The sequence below is a fragment of the Dermacentor albipictus genome, chromosome 1 (assembly GCF_038994185.2).
Source record: "Dermacentor albipictus isolate Rhodes 1998 colony chromosome 1, USDA_Dalb.pri_finalv2, whole genome shotgun sequence".
Lineage (NCBI taxonomy): Eukaryota > Metazoa > Arthropoda > Arachnida > Ixodida > Ixodidae > Dermacentor > Dermacentor albipictus.
The window spans coordinates 349,041,511-349,066,515 of NC_091821.1; the positions used below are offsets into that span (position 1 = coordinate 349,041,511).

At 42.7% G+C, this 25,005-nt stretch overlaps 1 protein-coding gene and 1 long non-coding RNA gene across 9 annotated transcripts in view; one reads left to right on the top strand and one right to left on the bottom strand.

Moving 5' to 3' along the window:
- LOC135896563 (uncharacterized) overlaps positions 1-25,005 on the top strand; it is a 94,927-nt gene that overhangs the window by 65,881 nt on the left and 4,041 nt on the right. The window contains exon 3 of one of the 5 annotated variants that reach the window (XR_010562763.1): positions 13,408-13,534. The exons of 3 other annotated variants lie outside the window; for them this stretch is intronic. This is a non-coding gene — a long non-coding RNA (uncharacterized lncRNA). Of the gene's footprint in view, positions 1-13,407; positions 13,535-25,005 lie in introns of those variants that run through there. One more of the 5 variants, XR_010562751.1, reaches the window with a different exon arrangement.
- Positions 1-25,005, bottom strand: part of LOC135896166 (uncharacterized) — a 95,324-nt gene that overhangs the window by 60,433 nt on the left and 9,886 nt on the right. For all 4 annotated transcript variants that reach the window (XM_065424616.1, XM_065424756.2, XM_065424567.1 and 1 more), the window contains exons 6-14: positions 22,347-22,466; positions 19,340-19,398; positions 15,877-16,032; positions 13,255-14,264; positions 13,040-13,105; positions 9,715-9,905; positions 8,945-9,035; positions 8,166-8,288; positions 3,329-3,517 (exon numbers count right to left, since the gene is read on the bottom strand). In XM_065424616.1, the coding sequence (XP_065280688.1) occupies positions 3,329-3,517; positions 8,166-8,288; positions 8,945-9,035; positions 9,715-9,905; positions 13,040-13,105; positions 13,255-14,264; positions 15,877-16,032; positions 19,340-19,398; positions 22,347-22,466 (2,005 nt within the window). The remainder of the gene's footprint in view (positions 1-3,328; positions 3,518-8,165; positions 8,289-8,944; positions 9,036-9,714; positions 9,906-13,039; positions 13,106-13,254; positions 14,265-15,876; positions 16,033-19,339; positions 19,399-22,346; positions 22,467-25,005) is intronic.

Sequence of the window (25,005 nt, forward strand, 5' to 3'; positions counted from 1 at the left end):
TGGACATACATTGTTCATATCTCTTGATTTTTCACTGGCACACCTGCCAGTTTGACTTATGTAGCATTATCCACGTGTCAAGGGAATCAAATGAACATCGGCAGCACAATAAATGAACCTTACATGCTTCTTGTCACATTCTGGCTTAATTCCATCTGAAGAAACACTTCACGTGAGAGAGGCGCGCGAGGCTGGCTATGCGGTAAAGGCGTGCCGCACAGTGTGTGCAAAACACAAGCAAGTGCGGCACACAGGTGGACATGGTGGCATGCATTTTTTTCTTTTCAAGAATTTAGCTTTTTTTTTCTCTTTGGGCACAGACACCCAGTAGCCAGATGTAATTTTTGTTACCGAAAATGCAGCATGAGAGCACTGTAGTCAGTGGTTCATTTTACCATATAGTGCATACACAAATGTTCATGGTGCCGCAGCTGCTCATTGTTGTATCCACTGTATTGTTAACTGGAATTGTTATAAGTTGTTTCAACTGTATTCTAACTATTTGCATACAGCCACTCAGCAGGAATTCCAAACATGCACAAATTGCTCATACCTGCAGTAGAAGGTAGAATAGTGAAGTGTTAGATGAGAACTCATCTGGCGAGGAAACATATTGGTGCCAAAAAACTTGCACTCGCCAAGAATAAAATAAAGATAAAGAACAGACGTTTCGGGCCCTGTACGGGTCCCTTGATCAGAATACAGATGTAAGCATGGGTGCATGGCTATTTATGGGTGAGGTGGCGCAGCGTTCGGGTGTATATCTCAGGAAGATTACTTTGCATCCTGTTTATCCTGTGTCTAGTTGATTGGATGTTAAATTATTCTAAAAGCAAACGGGCAGATAAGTGTTTCTCGTTTGCGATGATGGCTGCCGAGTCCCAGTCAATGATGTGTCTGGTTAGTTCGTGATGTTCCACGAGGGTGTTCACGGCTGTGTGGCCCTTGGCGACATCATTCATGTGTTGTTTCAAATGCCATTTAAGATTTCTGCTCTCGTCGATGTACGACACGTCACACTCCTTGCATGGTATCTTGTATATTACTCCCGGATAGTCCGTGTGTTGCAAAGGGTCTTTTGCGCAAATTAGCTGTTGGCCGAGTTTTCTGGAAGGCACGTGGGCAATTTGAACACAGTAGACCTTAAAAATTCGTGCAAGGGCTTCACTTGTTCCCACTGTGTAGGGTACCGCCGCACGCATCACTGTTTCTTTCGCCGTATCACGGCGGGGCTTCGCTGATTTTGCGCTCCTGCATTCTGAGCAGTTGTACAGGGTAACCATTGTTCAACACGTCCCTTTTCACAACCTGTAGCTCTTGCCTACGTTTCGTGGTGCTGGAGCAGACGCGGAATGCTCGGGAAAAGAGTGCTGCTGTGACGGATCGCTTTTGCCCAATTGGGTGCGCCGAGTCGAAGCTCAGGTACTTTCCCGTGTGCTTTGGCTTTCTGTACACACTAGTCCTCAAGCCGCTTGAAGTCCTCTCTATGAGGATATCCAGGAAGGGAATTCGCCCATTGCTTTCATCTTCAGCCGTGAACTGTATACTCGGCTTGAAGGAGTTTAGGTGCTCGAGGAAATGTGCTGCGTGCTGGCGAGGGATAATGCAGAAGCACTCGTCCATGTATCTTAGAAAAAGCTTTGGTTGCGTGGCGACTGAAGATAAGGCGGCACTTTCCAGATCCTCTAGAGCAATGTTGGCGCAAACGACGGACACAGAGGCTCCCATCGCTGTGCCAAATGCTTGCTTGTAATACTCCTTGTTAAAGACGAAGTTGTATTCTCCAGGCAAAATTTCAGAAGGCAGCAAATGTCTAGGGATTTGAACAGCGTGCGTTAGGGCAAAGAAGAGTCAGCCTCGAGAAGTTTCCTGCAGCATTCAACTGCATAGTCAATAGGCACGCATGTAAACATTGATTTTATGTCAAAGGAGATCATGACTTCGTCATCGTCAATGGAGGTGCTTATTTGCTCAATGAAATGAGTGGAGTCTTTGACGAAAGTGGCCGTCAGTCCTGCCAGTGGCCTAGGAATATGGTGCAGCTAGCCGGACAGTTCGTACAGCGGCGAGCGTGTGTAGTCCACAATTATTCGTACCGGGACATCCAGCTTGTGAATTTTCAGCAATCCGTAGAGCACGGGAGCCAATCCGTTGTGGCAGAGCAACCTGTAGTAGAGATTCTTTTTTTCGGGGAGCGGGCAAACTTGAAAACTTCAGTAAGCAGTGTCTGGAGCTCCGATTCCACCTTCTTCGTTGGATCCCTAGCCAGTTTGGCACAGGTCGACGTGTCCTGGAGCAGCCCATTTATCTTGTTGATGTAGTCCACACGGTCCGAAACCACAGTGGCATTCCCCTTGTGCGCAGGGAGGATGACTATGCCCTCGTTTTCTTTTAACCGTTTCAATGTGCATTTTTGTCCTCGCAACCTTCGAGACGATCCCAATTGCACGCGAGCGAGCTTCTTCCCGTAGACTGGGCTTAACAAGTTGTACTGCTTGTTCCACGGCGCAAGTCAGCAGGCCGACATTTGGTCATGTGCCAATGTACTTAAGACCGTGGCTGAGCAGAGCATGCTCTGCCAGGTTGAGCATGCACGAAGATAAGTTCTGAACACCTAGTGTGCCCGAATTATTGGCATTTCTTCGTAAAAGAAGGGAGAACTTGGAATCCTGGCACGCTGACCTTTGTTCCCGCGTGGGGAGCGCACGTTTTTTGGCACCACCTAGAAGGTAGAATGTTGCACTCGCTCCACTGCAGAGGAGACTGAGCAGAGCATGAATATATGTTTATTTGTCATTTTGCAGCCAAGCTGACAGCATGTTGCTCATATCTCTGCTGGATGTGCTATAACGCACTTATGTAAAATGTGAAATTAATGCAGTTCTGTGCAGATTCTGAGGATGCAAACTGTGAGCAGAGCAGACCGAAAGCGACACTTGTCTAAAACTGTCTATTCACATGCTTCACCACTGATGCATTTTAGGTGAACAGTTCTCTATACTGCAATCAGCATCAATCTTGCTTCAAATTTCTCCCCATTGCCCTTCACACCTTGCTGCGCCGAAGAGCATAGAAGAATGCAAGGCTTCATTGAAAGTAAAAAAAGGTGTGATATTTCCTTCGCCCCTGAATGCGTTGTACCATATATTGTACACGAGGCTATTATACGTCAGCAGCTATGTGAAAGGAGTTAAAATTGCACTGGCAGACATCCACTGTCTGTGATGTGTAGCTGATGAAAGTAATGCACATATCACTAAATTTTTTAACACAAGGCCAGTAGTTGGCATTTATAGTCCCCTTTACTTTAGTGAGCTACTTTACTCACTCCACAGCCTATGCGCAGTTCATCGTAGTCGGTCTCAGTGGCCAATCTTGACACGAGTGGTATCAGGTAGGCAAGCGTCTTGCCTGTGTGTGGTGGGGCCACCGCCACTACATTTCTGCCGGTCAGGACTGCAGGCCAAACTACTGACTGTATGCATGATGGGCTGCGGAACCCCAGGGAACGCAAGCGCTAGAGAGAAAACAAATCAGTTGAGCTACAAAAAACTGGGGGCACCACCAAAACCTTCTCTGCAAAAAAAATGTAGCGGGGGGGGAGGGGGGGATCCCTCCAACACACACAAAAAGTATAAAGATCTGATAACATTGCAGAAACAGTCTAATAGCAAACTAATGGTTAATTGTAAGAGAGGAAGGGATGTGCACTTGTTCGAAAACAGCTGTAATGAAAATGGAAAGAAAATTTATGGGATGGGCACATACCGTCGAACCTCAATATAACAACACAAATATAATGAATTATCGAATACAATGAAGTAAATCTAAAAATTTTACTAGAATGCATTAGCACATAATGAATACATGCTTATAACAAACATTGCATATATTGAAAGCACTTTTGTGTCAAATGTGAATTTATTCTAACAAGGTTTTTATATGCAAAATCTGAAGACGTCTTGAAAGCACTTCAAAGCTATGTACTGGAAAACACCCAAGTGTGGCCTATAACCCATTTAGTGTCCCCTTACATGGTGAAAGCCCTGTATCAGTCTTCCGAGTCAGAACAAGATGTTAAATCATCACACACATAGGAAAGCACGTATTAGTCATGTAGTGCCACGCATAACTATGATGTTTCATTATTTACCATAGACATTCAAATAGGACAGGTGTGCTAGCTGTGTCAATCTGTGACATTTAAAAAGACTTGTCTAGGTGGCATGTGCAATGAAATAAAACTACATAAAAAGTTACTCAAAAGACAAGAATGTTCATAAATTTGATCATGGCACTTGCTCTGTAGTTTACGGTAACCATTCAAAGTAAAACAGTAGTTGTCATTAGTGCACACTCACCAAAAGGTAAAGATGAGCAAAAGGATCCCTTCAATGGAAGTGCAAATTCAAATTTCCACACTACAGACATACACACAGCACAGAGTATGTTCAAACCAAAGGGTTACTATCTTCTGCTTATGACTAAACAAATGAGCTACAACTAATGCAACTAAATAAAAGTAAAGGTGTTCCAGGAGCTAGGCAAAACCTATCCTTGCAAGTCAAAAACTTGCATCACAAGTCTATTTTGCTTCTTTTTTTATGTACATACTGCGTACACAGCCTCACGCCAAAGAAAAATTTTAATGTCAAAAACAAAATTCACGCTATTAATGCAACTGTGTCCTCTGACCACATTATGAACTTGTTCAATAGCTAGGTCATCACAGCAGAAAAAGAAAAGAAAATCAACGAAGTTATATTCTGTGGTATTACCGTGCTAAAACTATGATCTGATTATGAGGCATGCCATAGTGGGGGACTCTGGATTAATTTCAACCACCTAGGGTTCTGTAATGTGCACCCGATGCACAACACCCACAGGCGTTTTTACATTTTACCCCCACTGAAAGGCGGCCATTGCAGCAGGGATCTGATCCCGCGACCTGGTGCTTAGCAGCACAACACCAAACTCACTAAGCAACCACGGTGGGTCATCACAACAGAAGAGAAACTGACATTGTGACCCCCTCATCAAGTCTCTTGATTATGTTAATCAAGTCTCTTGATTATGTTTAACATATGCTCCGCATATGTTAAACAGAAGTTTTGGTATTACTCTTCCAGCTACCCATAGTGTTTGACATGTGGTGATCAGACATACACAGCCAGCTGCTTTATCACCACTGTTTAGAGCGCAGATCTCAGGCGCCCTTTCCTGCAGCGTGCATCAGCGTTCCTTGGCATAACTAAGCAAACAAGCACAGCGAAAGATGAAAGAGTGAACGTAGAGTGGAGCGGGGGATGAAAGACGGCGAGAGAGAAGAGAGTGCAAGGAGGAAAGTGGAGGAGGAGGGTGCAGTGGAGCCATGAGGCGGAAAGTGGAGGAGGAGAGTATGGTGAAAACGGAAGAAAAGTGTAGTGCCGCACAAGATGGACTCTGCAGCAACAATGGCTACAAGATGGCTCAGGAGTAGCGCGCATCATCTTTTCACTGATGCCACCGCCAATACTACATGTGGAAATAAAGCACTGCATGAGTGGAGGCAGGTCTGCGGCCCCTGCTGTGAATCGTACCCATGTGTCACCCATGCCCTGCCTCTCGCGATTAGTGAGGCAGTTGAGCCACAGTTCACTCCTTTGCAATGTGCCGCACAAGACAGATTGTCTGCGCCAGCCAATATGAATAGCGTAATGAAAACACGTACAGAGCTGTGCTCAAATTCCACATTAGGGAGTATCATAATCATTGGTGAACTTTTTTCATTGCGAACAAGACTCCTATAAAGATAAAACAGCAGCTTTCATATTACTTTAGTGTTCTCTTTTACTATAATCATTAGGGGTATGCAAATACAGTTAAACCTCGATATAACAAAGTAGGTAAAATTGGTAACTTGCTTCGTTATATCAAAATTTTGTTGTATTAAAATATGACTTTTTATGCAAATGAGCACAGTTGCAGATCAATTTTTCTCACACGGAAAGGGGCCACAGAATTTTTCAAATTATCCGGCAATAGAAAAAAGCAAATTTGAATGAGAAAACAATTCATTTTGAAGAATTTGTGGGCCAGCATTGACGATTCATGCCACGTTGACGATATCTTCGCATCAGTGGTGCGAATTAAGCAAAGCCAGCCACGCTTTCACATGCACTGTGCCCCCACTAATAGCGTCGCCCGCACTGTGACAACGCTACCATGAAAAGCGCCGGCAGCGGGGAGCGAATGCTTCGTCTGCCTCTTGCTCCAACGGGTCAACGAAACTCGGCATTACGTACACAACTTCCATGCTAAACGCATAGGAAGATAGCTTACATGATGCTACACCGTCTCGGCATGCCCATTCTTTGCACATGCAGCAGATTACCTCTAAAGCAGGGTGTGCCGCTGCGTATGTGCTCAGCCATGCTTACAGCCATGCACAGCCACGGCCAAGATGCAAGCCATAAATCGCGACGCACACCAACTTAGCCCCCCCCCCACAACCCTCGCGTACACTTGATCGCGTTACCACAAGCTCGCTCCCCTCCCTCTTTTCCTTTGCTCGCTCGAGAAGGTGGCACTTGTAAAGCCGCCATCTTTCTTTCTGAACCTCGCACCTAAAGCACAAACTGCGTGGGGCGCCATAGGATCTTATCGCACTTGGACTTTATACGGACCATAATGCGGCTTCATTTCGTTGGTCGCTCTTGTCGTGCCGCCAGCGCAATTTTAGAGGTGTATTGCATGCAGCTGCTTGTAATTCAGTCATTTGACCATCTGCGTCTGAGGAAGTTTCCATTTATTGTCTCGGCATTCCTTTGCTACGGAAGCAAAATTTCGTTATATTGAAGTCGCATACAAATATACTTCGTTATATTGATGCATGGTGTTCTATGAACAAGAGGTCATCAAAAGCTAAATACTTTGTTATATTGAGAATTTCATTCTACTGAAGTTCATTATAGCAAGGTTTAACTGTAGCTGCAGAAGCGAATCAAACTGAATGTCGAATAGTTTTCAAATAATGAACAGCCGTTATCACAATTAATATAATATAGTTGTACACATCCTCATATTCTTAAAGTTAGCAATTTTCTGTCGTTTCACAGTACCTTATGGAGTGTTGTTTATCAAAAGCACAAATGAAGCATTAGAAGCAAACAAGTAGTTTCTTCGCATATATAGAGTGTGTTAATGATTACTGTATAGCCTGTAAGGTAAGGTTACCTAAGCGATGTATCCAACTCCACTACACAAGTTCTGATGTATTATGTCTATACTATGGCCATGGGGGTGAAAATTTACCTTCCTTTTTATCTAATTTTATATTTAATTGGGTGCAGTTGATGTTTTGAAATATTTCAAAGGCATTCAAAAATTTGGCATGGACACTTAAGAATGCTTACATGTGGGAATGTGAAAGCATTATACCATTTGTAGGCCTCGGAACACCATGAAAGCATCATGACGTGACGTGGAGCCACCTCCTCCCCATTGGCCACACAGTCACGTGCCCAATGATACATGCACTACACCACACCTTTAGTCAGCCAGATGGCTGTGACGTGATGTGTGCAACGATCCACGCATTAAGTGCACCATTAGCCAGCCAGAACCGTGGAGCCACCGTGGCATCGGGGAAGCGTGCTCATCTCGCACCCCAGAGGCCCGGGTTTCTTTCCCACCCAGATCGAGATTGACCAAATTTTCTTTTCAAAGCCATTAATTTACTTTGTTTACAGGAAGCTCCCTAAGAACCTTGACATTCTTCCGAGCATTTTTTTGACGTGCTTTTACTCTTTGTGCCGTGGGCCATTTTTGGTACCATCTTTCGTTCACACTGTCGCCGACAGATTTTCACATAATGGGGCATATATTCACATCTACATATTGTGACGATTCAATTCGAATACCGAATCAAATAAGACACTATTCGATTCGTTATTCGAAAGTTTGGAATATTCGCACACACCTAATGATCATTTTCGACCAGATGAAATTTCATAGCATCCTTGGCTTCAAATGATAGCTAACAACTTTGTAATTCTGAAGTTCAGTAGTGCAGCTATTGCATTCTAGCTATCAAAGTAAAAAAAGAGAAAAGGATAGTGTGGTGAACAACATTTACATATTGACGCCACAGCCTTTCTGGAAGTTGTGAGCTGAAATTTCCATACTTCCTTCAGGGTAGCATCAAAGGGTGTTTGGTCCAAATTAGTCATGGGCTTACGCGCCCAGATGCCATGGCAAATGGCCCGAACTCTGGAGCATGCCAGCTGGGCCGGTAGCTTGCAAGAATCCTGTAGAAGACAAGAAAAAAACAAAAAGACAAATACAGGGCAACTTTCAGAACTGCTTGTAATATCAACATTATTCATGAAAAGTCAGAACACACCTATGTAAAAAGGAAAAAGGGTTGGAAAGTAAAACTCTAACTTTGCATGCACTGTTAGATTGAGTTATGAGTGAGCGCACAAGCACTTTCTCACTTATATAAAGTGTCCATAATGCATCATGAAATCTGGCGACACTGAAATAGTGACATTGAAAAGACAGCATAAACCTTTCTCTTTCTCTCTCTCCCTCAAAAAAAGAAAGAAGTTACAAGCAAGAGCCAGCAGGCATTCTCTACTGGCATTCATGTGTAGTAAACACAAAGAAAATAGTTTTCCTTTTCTTAAGGTTCAATGAAGTAGATGGGGCACATTCTTCCTCATGCTAGACTTACTCTAACTCATAAAGTATGAAGAAAGATAAGGCTGCACATTGCATAAAGTACAGTCATGCTGTACAGTCATACTGACTTACATAACAGTCATAATGATCACATAACATTATGTTAACATAGAGCACAAGAAAATGTTGGCACACAATCTAGCCCCTTTTACAGCTTTGACAAGATAAGGAACAAAAGTTTATTTTAACATGTTTTTGCTATACCAGTGTATAAACTTACAAAATCAGCACTGAAGTATGCAGAATCCCCGAACAGTGTGTAGGGATCCAGATCCACTGGAACTTCAGCAAAGCTTTGGAAGTCATGACGTCTGTTGTACATCAACCAAATGACAAAAAATAATAGCTGCATAAGCAAATGAAATTAACTTTCACTCTCTTGTGTCGCTCATGCAAGAAAGAAGAGAAAGAGCAGGAAGTGACAGGAAAGGTCGAGAGGCTGGTTTGAGCAAGCATGATCTGGCCTGCTACTCTGCAATGGTGGAAAGGAAAAACAGAAGTAAGGAATAAAGACTGCAAGATCACTGCACATAATGCAAATGGACAACCCTGTGTATTTATAAAGTCACAAAGCACAGTTCATGGGCTGTATCCCTCACTCATCACTTTCGGCGATATTTTCAACTGACAAAACATTCAGCTTGGTGCCTCACACTATGGCAATTCCTCAACATCACATTTCTGCAACCATTTGTGTCAATGAACAAGATAATGGCACCATGTGAAGGTAACGCTAACAGCTAGAAGATCAATATTCCCATAGATGAATTTCTTTTGTCACAAACTTTCTTTGCTTAGCCAATTAGTGTGCACACTGAAAGGAACATAAAGCCTAAGCGAGAATACAAGACTGGCATCAAGTAGACTAGATAACTAAATGGTAAAGCAAAAATTCCCTTGTCTGGGACAAGCCACCCATGAGTCAAATGCAGCACAATGCAAAGAAACAAATGTGTAATAATATGCTACACAAGAGTGCATTAGACTTACCGGAAGTCTTCCGGCGCCTGGCACACATTGATGGCTGCAAGATCTGGCACTTCAGTATCAAATTTGAGGTTCCACTTCGCTTCCTCAAGGTCAGGATCCACAATCTCCTCAACTATGTTGCATGGACTCATGAAGTCACTGTAGTCTATCAACTCATCAGCAGTACTGTCACTTGTTTTTTCAGATTCAGGCTGAAGCACAAAAGACACACATCCTATCAGTTTTCACACGCATGCATGCAACACAAGATGAATTAGCATTTTATATCTATGCAGCCCCTTTTTCCCATTTTTCACAAGTGGTTCATATTTCACAAAAAGAAGAACATTGCCCTTGCGAACAATCAGCATTTGCATCACATGTACCAAAGATTGACAGCCCTCAAAGTGCTAGGAGACTTAAGGTTGGGCCCAATATGCAAAATGTTAACGCACAATAATATATTCCAAGTATACCAAAATGGCAATTAAGTGTACTCAAAATACTATATTCGCACAAATATATAGTGAGAATTTCTTTTTGATGTAATTGCCAACATTAAAAAGTGCTTCACGTAATATTCAGAACCGCACTCTAACTATAATGATTTTTAAGTTAATCTCACATTTCAAAAGTCGAGGAGCTCAACCACTACACGACAAAGCTTCGTGAAAATGCCAACCTCTCAGTGTCCAGGTGTGAATGCACATGTGCCTTTCACAAGTGGGGGCACAGCTCAATAAAAAAGCGTGAGTGCAATGAAGGGGAAAGGGGACCCACCACAGTGGCTCAGTAACCATGGCATTGCGCTGTTAATTGCAAGTTCAATTCCCAACTGCAGGGGCCAGGAATTTTAGGATTGCTGCACGACTTCACTGCTCTTTGGCATCAATCTTGCAATTGCTCTAAGGTTAGCAACTGACACATTCACTGCGACAGCACTTTTTGATATCTCAATTCCACCACAGAATGACCCACAGGTGAGTCACTTTTCCTATTTTTCTGGTATGCCGTGACCCACCAGTGAGTCACCAGGGAGTTCTGCTCCTTTGAAACTTCCTCAAAGAGCAGGGAGATAGCACCACAACATGTCTGATCAGAATTAACAAGAATTTCTCCTCTCTGTTGATTTCTAGCAAAGATATTGCTAGCACACTGCAGAAAACCCATGCACAGTCACACAGCGAGAAAAATTGGCTGGGGCTTAGCTAAGGTTAAGCCTGGATATCTCGAAGCGAAAAGGTTCGGTGATGCTTATGGTTATGCTTTATGATTTAGCCTATGGTTATGCTTACAATTTAGCTTATGGTTATGCTTTATGATTTAGCCTATGGATATGCTTACGGTTTAACTTATGAATATGCTTACGGTTTAGCTTATGGTTATGCTTTATGATTTAGCCTATGGTTATGCTTACGGTTTAACTTATGTATATGCTTTGGTTAGCTTATGGTTATGCTATATGTGTGCCTTGTGTAGTTATGCAAATTGCTTATCAATGATATATACCATAAGTTATGCAGGATTATTAAACTTCTTTATTCATCATTGTTGGGCACATTGTCTTGCGATTTCTGAACAGCCATAAACACAGCTCTCTGTATCGGTAGTATCACTCTCTTCTCCTTCCACGCCTATTCTCTGGCAAGCGGTTATATAGTCGGCCTCCGCGATAAACACACGCTTGCGGCGAACGTCAAACGATGACGCATAGCGCGCGGCAGTGGCCACCTGCGCCGCGCATGACGTCACGCGCGGCAACGGCGAAAGGTCAGGCGACGGAGTCGGCAGTGGCCACTTGCACCGACTCCGAACATGCTTACGGAGCTAATTCCGACATACGCTGGCTCACACGAAGCGCGGTGTTGACTAGCGTAGTGAAGCTTTTCGCTTCAAAATTGCAGTGACCCACCGGTGACCAACATTACGAACTGTGGGGATGCGCGACTCTCAAGCGTCCCTTGATACGTTGTTTTCCCGCATAGCTCCCGTCTCCTGTAATCCGGTTTCGCCGCGTGGCCTGGGGCCTGCGGTGGTCGGTGTGGTTGAAGCGCAGTACGAGAGATGGCGCGAGCGTTGCGCGACTAACGCCACCTCGCGGCGGGGTTACTTGGGCGCGGAAAGGAGAAGGCGCTTCCTCTTTGGCTGCGGGTCAGCGAGCGGCACGGACATTCCACACATGCGCCGATCCATGCTTCTGCGAGACAGTCTCGTGAGGCGTCATTTGCTCCCGTACACGCGGACAACCAGGCGTTGGTGCCCAGCATGGGGCAAGCATATTCGTTCGCTATCCGGTCGCGGTGAGTCGGACTTTCACGATTTGTCGCGTGCCCATCGGCATGTTTTGTGGATAGCAACGCAGCTAGCAGGCATTGATCGATGAAAGGTGCAATAAATGCCCTTGTGATTATTTGCAGTACTGTGTTGTTCCTTTGTCCCATGAGCATGGGTGAGAAAAATTTAACGCATTTTACTTCATTATCTATATCTGAAATGTCTTTTTGCTACTAATGTCCACCTAGACATGTAGCCTACCTGCAAAGATGGCGGGGAACTAGATATGAGTCTTTCATTTTTTTCTAAAATCCTTCGCATAAAAAACACCTGATATAACTGTGCTTATAATTATCACCAATGTTTAAGTAACACTGACAAAACCTTTGGAACATGTCTTGCTATTCTGAATCAGAAGTGTGGTGTCAATTCGACTTGTAGTAGTTATATACTATGGAATGTAGCAACGTGGAGTGGACAAAACTTTGAACTTTATTTCACACACAATACTTGTAATAATGTATGGTGGTTGCACGCAGTGCAGTGTTACAATTTGTTTGTAAGATGACTTGAAAGTATCTCCATGACACAATGTTAGTGAGTGATCAACAGTGTTTGAAGAAGGGGTGTCTCTGCAGTCAATGCTTCGACAAGGGGATTTGTCTCCACCACAGCCCTGATGAAGACAAATTTCCATGCCGAAACATCAGCTCCAGAGACATCCTTTGTTCAGCTACTATTGACCTCTTCAAGCCTTCGTCTTCCTGTGAACCTGTCTTGTTTGAACACAAGCGTGTGAATTTTACGTAAAAATTTTCAAAAGTGCACTTTGCAAATTACAACAAAAAGTATAGCCAAGTGTTCGAGTGGCCTAATGTGTAGGTGCCAAAGGTGTCTTGAAACTACCATGAGCACATGAAAATCCTTTCATGTCACACACGTCATTTGCAGAAACAACCATAAACAGCTGTCTTTTAGTGGGAAGAGATGTCTATTGCATATGCAAATATCTTGTGTGAAGAATAAATTTGTCATCAGAGATTGAAGAGTGCAACATGACTGCTTAATTCACCTGACTTTTGGTGTTACTGATGCATGAGGTTGATCCTGTTGTTGGCAAATTTGCATTAGTTGGAATCTGCAAATAAAAAAAGAAGTTTCTATGAGTGAAGAAGCTTTCCTTCCCATCATCGTCATTATTATTATTATTATTATTATTATTATTATTATTATTATTATTATTATTTCATGCTTAGTACACAACTTTTAAATCCTAAAATTGCTCACCAGCCCATCACCTCCTCCATGGCATGCAGCTTCTTCTGTTATTTCATCAGACTTGACAGGACCTGTTAGCCTATCATTGCTTTGAGGCTTCTTTAATGTACTCTTGAGGATTGGCAAGTGTGTCTCACTTGGTACACGGTCTTTCTTCTGCAGCAGGTCCCACAACTTGGCAGCCTTGCTCAATGCTCGTGATGAGCGGTTATGACCCATACCCATGCCCGTTGATGTGAATCCAGGTAGGCAATCTTGCACTGGCTTTTTGCTCTGCGTGTGAACTGGCTGTGACAACCATGGTTGGGTCAGTATCGGGCTGGTTGGCTGTTTAGCTTGCAAAAGTATGACACCGCGCCCCGCAGAACGGCGCATCAACAAGTCATCAGCCTTGCCAAGACTAGATACAAGGCCCTGGAAGCAGGGTGGCCGAAACTCTGATAGCATTATCTTGCTCGGAGCAGTTGTTATGTGTTCCTCACCCTTAGTACCAGGAATATCCACCTCCTTATCGGGATGGGAATCAATTCCACTTGCTAGCTTCACCTCGCTACTAGAACACACTGTCTTACCTACTTCAAGGACTTTAGCATTTTCAGTTGGAGCCCTGGCCGGAGTAGGAATGCAAGATTGAATGTTATGACTTTCTGTGGGCACTGTAATGTTTAGTTTTTCAGCACGAACATCTGTTCTATCAGTGACATTCGGCTCCTGACACATGCTGGTCAATAAGGACAGTCCTTCTGAAGGAGAGCTGGCAGCAGTGGTGCACATGGATGCCAATGACACTTCGGCAAGAGGCATTTCTGCAGGAATGTCTTCGGTACATAGTGAGGAGGCCCTAATGTCAAGTACTTCTGGTGTCACTGCTAAGGTGTTCTTCCTGTTAAGCGCTTGCTTGACAGTGGAACTCCTGGAAGTAGTTTCTTCTTTGTCATCTTTGTCGTAAGTATTCTTTGTTGAATGCTGTTCACTTTTGCTGGTTTCAAGCATGAAGTCTTCATCCTCCAACAAAATTTCTTTAAACAAGAAAGAAAAAAGAAATGAATGCAGAAGAAAAACAGTGCAATACTATTAAGTTTTCATGGTGTATATTACAACAAAACCTTGTTGGTGCGACCCCACTACATACGATTTCCTGGTGTCAATATTCGTGATCAAGGTCACAAAAGATTACCCCATACAGTTATGCTTCTTTCTTATTGGTTCATACGTTCCCGGAAAACATGATCTTTCAACACCAGAAATCAGTACATAGTCAAACTGCGATCGTATGATATTTTTTCTGGCCGCTAGATCCCATGTAAACAAGAAAAGGCATGAGGCGTGTGTAATCGAGAACAGTGGTTGCCACCACAGCAGCTTCCCCACAATACTTGCCAGCCCATGTCACATGACAATGCCGACACACATTCAGTTTCCTATTCCGATCCCAGCAAATCTACCTACCGGGTCATCGCACGTCGCATTAACAGCTATCACCATCAACCCTAGTCCATTTCATTTATTTCTCCTTAAGGGACGGAAGGCATTACATAATGGTGGATATAACAGCCCATAAACTTCGATTATTTGAACAAAAATGAAAAAAAAATATACACCAGAATTAGTCAGTGAAGTAAAAAATATAATTGAGCATACATTAAAAAAAAAAAGCAAGGCTGTATATACTACAAACAAATTTCCTATCACCTCGCAAAAGGAAATATACGGAATCGTACCTCATACACAAGTTTAATTGCCTACACCCGACGGGAATTAATTTGGCACGTGGCAACTCAGAATCTTTAACAGCGGTAACTTAAATCTGAAATTCTCATATCATCAACCAAGACACAAAACACATTATGCCACCAGCTAACCTTAATTCTTAACCTCATCTATTCCTCCATTTTGAAAATGTTTTCCTGTCTACTACTCAATTTAATAAACTCTTTCATGTTTTTACGTTTACATCAACTGCACGTCCCCCCTTTTCCCATATACACCTGCCCCCGCCCGCTTCTGCGCACGTCACCTTCCTATTTGTTATTCCGGTTTCAGTTCCCCCTTCTCTTTTTTCCTTTTTTTGTCTGTTTTTTATTATGTTTTTTGAAACACCCTCACCAACACATTTCGAAGTCCCAGACGTCAGAATACCTTTTTCGGCGTCTCAGCCACACAGGGTATCGCCATTCCTGTATGCCGCCGTAATGACACCTACGTTGGGCCACTGGGGCTAACGGCCCTTGAAAGACCATGCCGCTGCCTTCCAGTTACATTGCACCCAGACTCCTTGTCGCCATTTTAACTACTTCAAGATTACTCGACGCTTTGCTGCTATGCTGCTCAAGTCACTCTTTCAACTCATGTTTTTTTGGGGGCGGCGGGGGGGGGGGGGGGGTCTTTTGTGTTACTCGCGCACTGACCGGCTCTTCTAATGCCACAAAAAACATGCCGACAACAACACCCCTGTATGCTTCCTAACCGCTCACTTCCGCAACGCCCTCCCATGCCCCCCTTGTGCCAAAAGCCAAAAAGAACTTAAATGACACAAATTTAAGGGTAGTCAGGGGTGTTGCATAGCTCCTTTAGCTGTAGGAACAAAGCAGGCTAGCCTAAGGCAAAAATGCTTTGTAGCACTTCACATACCGTCACCGTCTGCTTCTGGATCCAAAAAGGCATAGTTCAGACTGACAAGCTCCTCATCCAGAGCCATAACTTTCTTTTTGCATCCTATGAAAAGCTTTCCATAGAGACCACCTGAGACAGTTTGTCCCAGCACTTGGACTTGCACTGAATTGGCCTCTGGAAATGAAAGATGCCAGTTTATTATGCAAGAACATGCTTACTCGGCTAGATATAATACTTCATGGTATTGCATAGACACAGCACAAACAAGCACAAGCAAAAAGTAAACTGGATGTAAATAAAGCAATTGCCTCCATTTTTTCATCTCCTAATATGTGCCTGCATCAAAAAACGCTTATTTGATCACTGAAGCAGCTCAAGAGTCACAACTTTTTGCTTTTGCCAAGCTTGAAAGATGGGGCAGATATCTTGCATTTGCTAGCATGAAAGACAACTTTTTAAAAGTTCTTTTGCATGAAGCAGTAATTGGGAAGAAATTAACTGCGGGGCTCAAGCCTGTAAAGCTCACAAAGTATCACCACAAACAATGAATAATCAAACAAGTGTGACAATAAACAAAAATAATAAGCATGAGAAACATAAAAAACTCGAGAGCCTGTCAATCACTGTCTGTTGTAAAGTGCATCAAGTTGCAATATAAAACAAGTACGCTAGCTTAGTGTCATATAGAATGGTTGGACAAGCTAAGCAAACATATTCACATTACAGTCCATCTGTGTAGTAAGAAAAGTATGACCCTTTGTTCACGAACAGAAGCCAACTTCCACTTCATCCTTGTTGGAAGTACTTGTCGCTACCTCCAAATAAGGCTCTTTGGTAACTCTCAAGTTGTAATTTCGTAATCACGCAATTTCAGCATCAGTTTAAAGCCACTGGCACGGCAAATAGATTCTCGAGTAGCATCTACAACTGTAATATTGGTGAGGACTGGTACATACATTCCACTGTGAGCACAGCGATACACTTCACAGATAGTGTATACACAAAATTAAGACCACACACTTTGCGTGCAACAAACAAAGTGGACATTTGTTGTGTTTTTCAACCAACACTGGCCTCTACAACCAGATCACCCCTAATGGCACACAGTTGCTAGCCTTATGCCACATGCAATTAAACCTCAATATAACGAACTTCAATATAACGATATTCTCGATATAAATAAGCATTTAACTTTTTTTAACTTGTCCACAGAGCACCATTTACTTGGAACATCTATATAACAAAGTGTGTTTATACATGACTACAATAATAACGAAATTTCACTGCCACCGTGAAGTAATAGTGAAACAATCAATGTAAACTTCTGCAGACTCGGATGGTAAAATGGTTCAATTACAAGTGGCAGCTTGCGCACACACCTCTCAAATAGCGCGCCGCGTGACCAAACCCACCAGAGCATTGGGTGGGAGTGAAAGCATGTGAAGGTGAGCTGAGGAGGATGGTGGTTTGATGAGCTGTCTTCCTGCATGAGCAAAAGGAAAGCGGAGGGAGCAGAGCGAGCTCACAGCAACGAAAACATGCGTGTGTGAGGGAGGGGGGGGGGCGTCTTTTTTTTTCAAGCTCAGCCGTGGCTGTGCATGGCTATGGCTATCAGAAGGGTTGAGTGCACACACAGTCCATGAGCCCTGTTTTAGATATAAATTGCCGCATGTGCAAAGAGTGGGCATGTTGAAATGGTGGGGCATCATGTGCGCTGTCTTCGCGCGCACTCAGTACTCAAGGTTGCGTAATCTCTAGTTTCGAAGATGCATTGAAGCGATAGGTAGACAGAAGCATTCGCTACCCACTGCCACCACGTTTCATGATAGCATTGTTCCACTGTGGGCAACACTATCGGCTGCAAAGCCAGAGTGGATGTGAAAGCATGGTTGGCTTCCCTTTGTACCACCGATGTGATGATATTGTCGACACAGCATGAAACCCAGATATTTCATTGCCGACTCTCAAATACAATAAAATGATGTTTTTATAACTTAAATTTGCTTTTTCTGATTGAACAATATTTCAGAAAGTATTGTGGCCCCTTCCACATAAGAAAAATTAATTGGCAACTGTAACTATTTGCATAAAAGGTTGAATTTTAATATAAAGAAATTTGATAGAAGTTGGGTTGCTGGAGGATATCTTCTTTCGTGCTTCATCAATCAGGGGTCGTAACCTTGCTGGCTTTTCATACCCTAGTAGCTGAGTTGTTGGCTGGCAGATCTATTAGTGCTTTGCATCCCATTTCACACAAGCTGCTTCTATCGGGCCCGGGGATATGACCAGGGCAGTTGCAGATGTTTCCTCCAAGAAGACTTCTCCCTCGACAGCCCGTCTTGTTGCTACTGGTAAAAATGCTACTGACTGTTCTCCCACAAGTCGTGTGGATGATGTAACATTTACCATTAGGGCAGATGTCCGTGAGCCGACTGTAGGGCTGTTAGTCCATAAGATGGCATGTCAGCCTTTTGTGGCCATTTATGCAACTGGACAGGTTTGTGGTTTTCAAGTGGGACTTGGTGACAGGCAAGGCTGATGTAGGACAAGGTTGAAGGACTCTTCAACTTTTTCTTAGTTCTGAAGATGTCTTCCTAGTTAATTTCTGATCCTTGTTCCTCCACGACATGGAGGCCATAAGACTCAAGTTTTCATGTCCCACTTGCTGCTGTCCTGAATCAAATAATATCTCCTAAAGCAGAGCGGAAGGAGCTGATGGCCCTTCAGCATGTCCTACTTATTGTGCTGTTCTATTGATCCAGGTCTCCATCTTCTAAAGTGCATGATCCTCAGCAGTTGGTTCAACATGGATTGTGACGATAAACCATACAGAAAACAAAGAATAGAAGAAATGCGCACCACAAAGTACTGACCACTAAAAGCTTCCAGTTGTTATGTAGTGCGCTTTGCGGTATGTGTTTCTTGTCTTTATCTTCCTTTTATGCGCTATTTACGGTCCCAAGCTTTGTTTCCAGATCACTACATGTGGCACACTGTGATTGTGGATAGCCTGATGCTTGATATGGTGACTACTTGTACTTACTTCCAGTTGACAGAGTCTAAAAAGAGGCTGGAGCGCAGAAATGTTTGTGTATGTGTGTCTGCAAGATCTCAAAGTGAGAAAATAAACAAAAGGCATACATCAGCATCCCCTACTAGCACACAAGAATTGCCAAGGAAAGAGCACACTGCGCTCCATAATTTGCTTGTAGCATGACACCTGAAAATACAACACTGGTCAACCGACCACACACTAGGCAGCCAGCATTAACTCTGTACAGAACCAGGAGTCAAAACTAAAAGCTCTCTCAATTGCCTAATAGATAGAGAAAGAAGTGTCTTGATTAATTTAAAATCTATGGTGGTTACAGCATCCACTCTTGATTCTATTAAATCTGGATTTCTTTTCCTCTCTATCTCTCTCAAAAGAAAGGCTCACAGTTCACTTCTCTATCTACATATTCATGATGAGCAAACTTACTCTCTACAGCTGACTTCACATATTCAATGGTGGCAGCATCCCAAGAGTCCGCTGGTACGCTTTGAAAAGAAGCAAGAAAACAGCATGGGATAAACCTGATTATAGCCTTCATATTTCATAAAACTACTTACAATATATTTACAAAGAGCAAACATTCACTGAAGAGACAGAAGAGAGCCCAGCCAAGCTGTGTCCACTTTTCGTCACCTTCAGGACCGTCGTTGCTCTCTTCTTTGCCTCATCGTAATAATTTGCGCATACATAGCTGTTAGGTAATAAAAATAATTCTGATGATATAGGTGAATCTTTTACAAATAATGCCAATCAAAGGTAGAAATCAAGGAAAGCAAAGTGAAATAAGTGTAACAAGAAAATGAAAAATAATTAAGCTGGCACTTTCACTTGAAGGGCAAAGCACTGAACATGTAGCAAGGTTTGGGGTTGTGCTCAAGCTCCTCAGATGGCGTTCCAACAATACATGGAGACAACATGTTGGTACAAGGCAGTATGCGACACTACTGCCGCTGCGCAGCTGAAACAGCACTTTGGCAGCTGCAGGCATCTCATAATACTGGAGTGATGAAGGAGAGCGCTGCCAGTAGTGTAGCATGTGCCGGACCTTGATGGTGCATGAGATCAGACTGATGGAAAATCGTAAGCATTTGTCAGCACTCAATGAAAGGGTTAGATATTTTTAGTTTGACATTTGTTTTCCATTCCACTCAGAACAGTGTATGCACCATGGCATAGTATGAACACAACTACTCAGCACTAATGCTGGTGCGTTTGTATGCGCACAACACTCACTCCAGCAGCTGAAAGCAGAATGTTGCCCTTGCTCTGCCGCAGAGCCAACAGAACTAAGCAGAACAATCTTGGCACTTAGCTTTTTCATTTTTGCAGCAAATGCAATGCGTTTAACTGTCATCTCTGAAGCCCTTGGAAGCCTTCACACGTGGATTGCATAAGCGCTGTCAATTTTGTGACAGCACAACAGCAACAGTGGCAGAAATGGTGTGAGCATGCCTCAAGTGTCTGTAAAATTGCTTCACAGATACACAAAGATATATTACAGACTATAAAGTCCGTCTTGTATATAAAGAACAGATAAATATAGGAACTACTGGACTAATCCCATTCTGTACGATTTCTTGGCGACAACGTTTGCGAAAGGGAACACATACAGTTATGCACTTCTTTCATCGGTTGAGATGTTCCCAGAAAACATGATCGTTCAGCACTAACATTCAGTACAGTACCAAACTGTGATTGTATGATATTTCTTCTGGCCACAAGATCCCATGTAGCCACAAGATCCCAACATTCTGCTTTCAGCTGCTGGAGTGAGTGTTGTGCGCATACAAACGCACCAGCATTAGTGCTGAGTAGTTGTGCTCATACTATGCCATGGTGCATACACTGTTCTGAGTGGAATGGAAAACAAATGTCAAACTAAAAATATCTAACCCTTTCATTGAGTGCTGACAAATGCTTACGATTTTCCATCAGTCTGATCTCATGCACCATCAAGGTCCGGCACATGCTACACTACTGGCAGCGCTCTCCTTCATCACTCCAGTATTATGAGATGAGGCATGAGGCACACTCCAGCATGAGGCACACATGATAAAGAACAGCAGCAGCCCGCTGCAGCAGCTTTCCTGCAATACTCGCCTTCCCGTGTCACATGAAAATTCCGGAGCGGCACACTCAGTTTCCCATTTCGGTACCAGCAAATCTTCTCGCGAGTAGTTGCATGCTGCATTCACAGCTATCGCCGCCAACCCTATTTTAATAAACATCTGCACCTATCAGTATCACAGCACGCATGGTGTAGTGCCATTGGAAGTGTACTGCATGCTTTTTATAGGTGATTTATAGGTGACTTATAGGTGATTTTATAGGCGATTGTAGGAATTCAAACGTGCCGCCAGTCTCTGCTGCAGGAGGCACGAAGTAAGCGTAATGTTTCGCTCTGGCAGCATCGTATTCTGGCACCGCCCACTAGCTCGATTTACAACAATGTGCATCTTAGGCTGCTCGAGCCTAACCAGTTTGCCATGCATCGGCGTCTCGTGCTACAACAATTCACGCAATGCTTCACTTTCAGTTGTCAACTACAGCTTAGTTTGCCAAATTTTTGAGTGACTTTGGATCGTACATCTTCTCGGTTGGGTAGGTTTCTTCTGGTGTTTTTTTCCAGGACGTATGAACAAGGTTCTACTGTATTAATACAAAGTCATTGAAATCAATATTAACAATTGCAACAGCCAGCACAGATTCATGTCCCATTTACACCACCACATGCAGCTAATCCTGCTGAAAAGTCTGACAATGCCTGAAACCAAGCCCAGTAATTTTGGCAATAAATCAGCCCTTATAGTGTAGCACAGCAGGCTTTATGCATTCCACTTCCACTTAGCTAGCCATGAACAATCTATCAGAATAGAATGAGCAAATACTTTCCCAGATGCTTGTCCCATGGTTGCAAAACTTAATGCCACTTTCTTTTTATTTTCCTACTCTTTGCCACAGTCAAAAGTAAGCATGCCCTGCAGAAGTCATCCAGGTGGTCATTATTGGTGCGCTTCGCACAAATTAAACTCAGACATAACTAAATATCCTCATTTCAATTTTAAGGATAAATGTGCAATGGATTGCTTGTGACAAGTCTAGACAAGGGTGCCAAAATTGAAGGTAAAGCTGTCCAAGAGAACTGCATCTCAGTACCTGCTGACAGAGCTGCATTGAGAAACCAAGTTGTAGTAAGCATTGAGCAAAGGTAGCATTGGGCAGATAGTCATTGTGACAGCTGACTACTTGGTTGCTGTCGGGGTGCCCATGAATGGCTGGGGATCAATGTTGATAAACAGAAGAAAAATGTCAAGCAACTAGATGCTGGCAATTAAACAGCCACAACTATTACACTTGTACAACACCTAATATCTGAACAAGTGCAGAGTAGTCACTGACAGCACCAGTTTTTAACAAAAGTGAATGCACTTACTGCTCTACAGTTATGGTAGCCTCATTGCTTGTTGGCTGGAGAGGCCTCAGTCGAAACAGTGAAAATTCAATACACTGAAAGGGAACCTGGAGAATCTTCTTGCTGGACACTTTGCGTAACCTGTAACAGAATGTACACAAATAAGTATGGGCAAGATGAGCTCAACAATGTGTTAAATCTTTTGTTACCGCACCTATAGAAATCTACCAATTTGGCCAACATATTTTCTACGCATTGTTAAACATGTCCGTTAAAATAATTCCACTAGCAACATCATGCATCATCTGAAATGACAGCTGACCTTTAACTACTTGTCAGATTAAACAATATTTGGCAGGTTGTGCAGTCCGAAAAAATAAAGCTTCGACTGGAGGAATTCTCGAAAAACTAGCCTCCAGTGGCCTTCGCACTTTTTCAATAAAAAGATGCAAAATTTGCGCTTTGGTTGACTCGGCAACATAATTTTTAAATGACAGCAGCAATGAAAACACAGAAGCTTCTCTCAGGTCGTTAATTTTCCGATCCAATGTATAGGCTGTTTTAACTATGTGGATGGTAGACGCTCATGAGGGCATGTTATTTTGATAACTGTGTTCGATTAATATCAAGTGCAACATTATTTTCCCCACCGCGGATTGCTTTTATCCATCAGTGCTTCGACAGCATGTGTACAAGTTCTTATGAACAATCCTTCCCGTGGTGTGGGGTTTTTAATCACACAAGGGCACGCAGTCGATTTCAGACCAACCTTCGACCGAAGCTTGCCTAGCTGTCTAACCTCTTAAATTTTGAACACGACCTGTGCAAATGCTCTTATTCATTACTGCAAAATATTGTGCAACCCTCCACATTACTGTACAGCACTGTACAGTGACTGAGCAAAGCATGTGGAGGCTCCAGCAGCAGTTGAACACACACCAGACCACCTTGCTGGCACAGAAAAGCTGATCAAACATGATAAGTATGGGGAAGCTTCTGCATGCTCCATTATCTGATAACCATTGCTTTGTGAGCCAAAAGAATGCAGTAAAAAGCAAACCAAGTGCCTGCTGCATTGCATAAAAATTAATGCTCCCTGTACAATGGGAACTTTACCGTTCGCACAGTTGAAAAGCTACTGCTTTTCTGCATAGCATGGGCATCATCACTATGGCTAGTATTGACGACAACAAATCTTCATGATAATCTTTTGCTTGATCTGAATTACAAGAGTTAGGAACTAGAAACCAAGTGCATATTTTGCATACCTCAGAATTTTTTTTACTATCAGTATTTATACTAAAAATAGCAAATTATTACATTCATTTGTGTTTCTTGAGGTGTTTTTTTAAAGTTTCACATAAAAAGTCTCAAAAATTGTCAGCAATTATTACTGCTATACATACATTCAAAACATTAGTTATTAAGCTACAGTTTTCTGCATCATAGTAAATACTGAAACCTACTATGTCTTAAAATAAATAGCTAAAACATAAAAGCACTGAAAATGAGCACATTTCTAGTGCCAACGAAAGAGTTAATGTATAATTAACATTATGTTAAATATCATATACCACCTTCCTTCTCTTGTTTTATTTCAAATAGATATATTTAAGATCACCTGTGACTAATAGCACGATTCTGCCTCTGAGGCAGCTCACTTGAAAAGGCAGAAATAGCTTGCATGACAAATCCTAATGTAAATTCATTCCCTTATTTGCTTGTTTGTTTGTTTGTTTGTTTGTTTGTTTGTTCGAGGCACAGCAACGTCAAAAACAGCTCTGATTGGCCACCAATACAGTTATTAGACGTGTCATTGCTTGTGCTGCGACCGGAGCAGGCATGTGCATGTGTGTATAATAAAAGAACACATACTATGTACTGGAACAGTGCCCCCGTTTCACTCTTGATACGCTTCACCGCACAACACATTGGTATAGCAGCGAGATGACTTTAAGAAACAACAATTATACACTTATTAGACTTTTGCCTCAAGCGCAGTCCTCAACGCAGGTCTCGATCTGAAGCGAACTGAGTTAAGCCTATGCCGCCTACACACAAATGGCTTGGATTTATATCTGATCTCGACTAGCTACTCAGCACATAATGGCTATCTTGATGTGGCTGTGCTGTCGGACATGTTTTCTTATTTATTTATTTTTCCTAACATACAACTCTCTTGGACAAATCGGGAGAGTTGGCAGGTGTGCCACTGGTATTTCAGTTATCTTCTGAAAAACCTCCCTCATCTCCTGCAAAGCAAAATTAAGTGGAATGAAAATGTATCTGTAATGCATTTTGGTGATGCTCCATTATACTAAATTCAAAGTGATGCAGCATGAGCTGTCAGCAAATCGATTGTGCAATGTAAATGGATGTAGCGCATCCAAACATTTTCTGTACAGCATAACATTATAGCAAGTCATACGCATAATGTTGATGTTTATAAAAGCAAATCCAGAGTAGGAGCATAATAAATGATGAAAAGTAAGCCAACATGAAATGTGTAAGCAGAGAGGTGATTCCACTGATGCTACAAATGCGCACTACTTTTTGCATGACCTAAGTGCGTTAGACATCTACCCCTAAATGTAGATCACAAATTTCATACTGAATGAATTTCTAGACATCATATTTTTGTAGTTATAACCCTTGATACTTGCATCCGAGGTAGCTAACT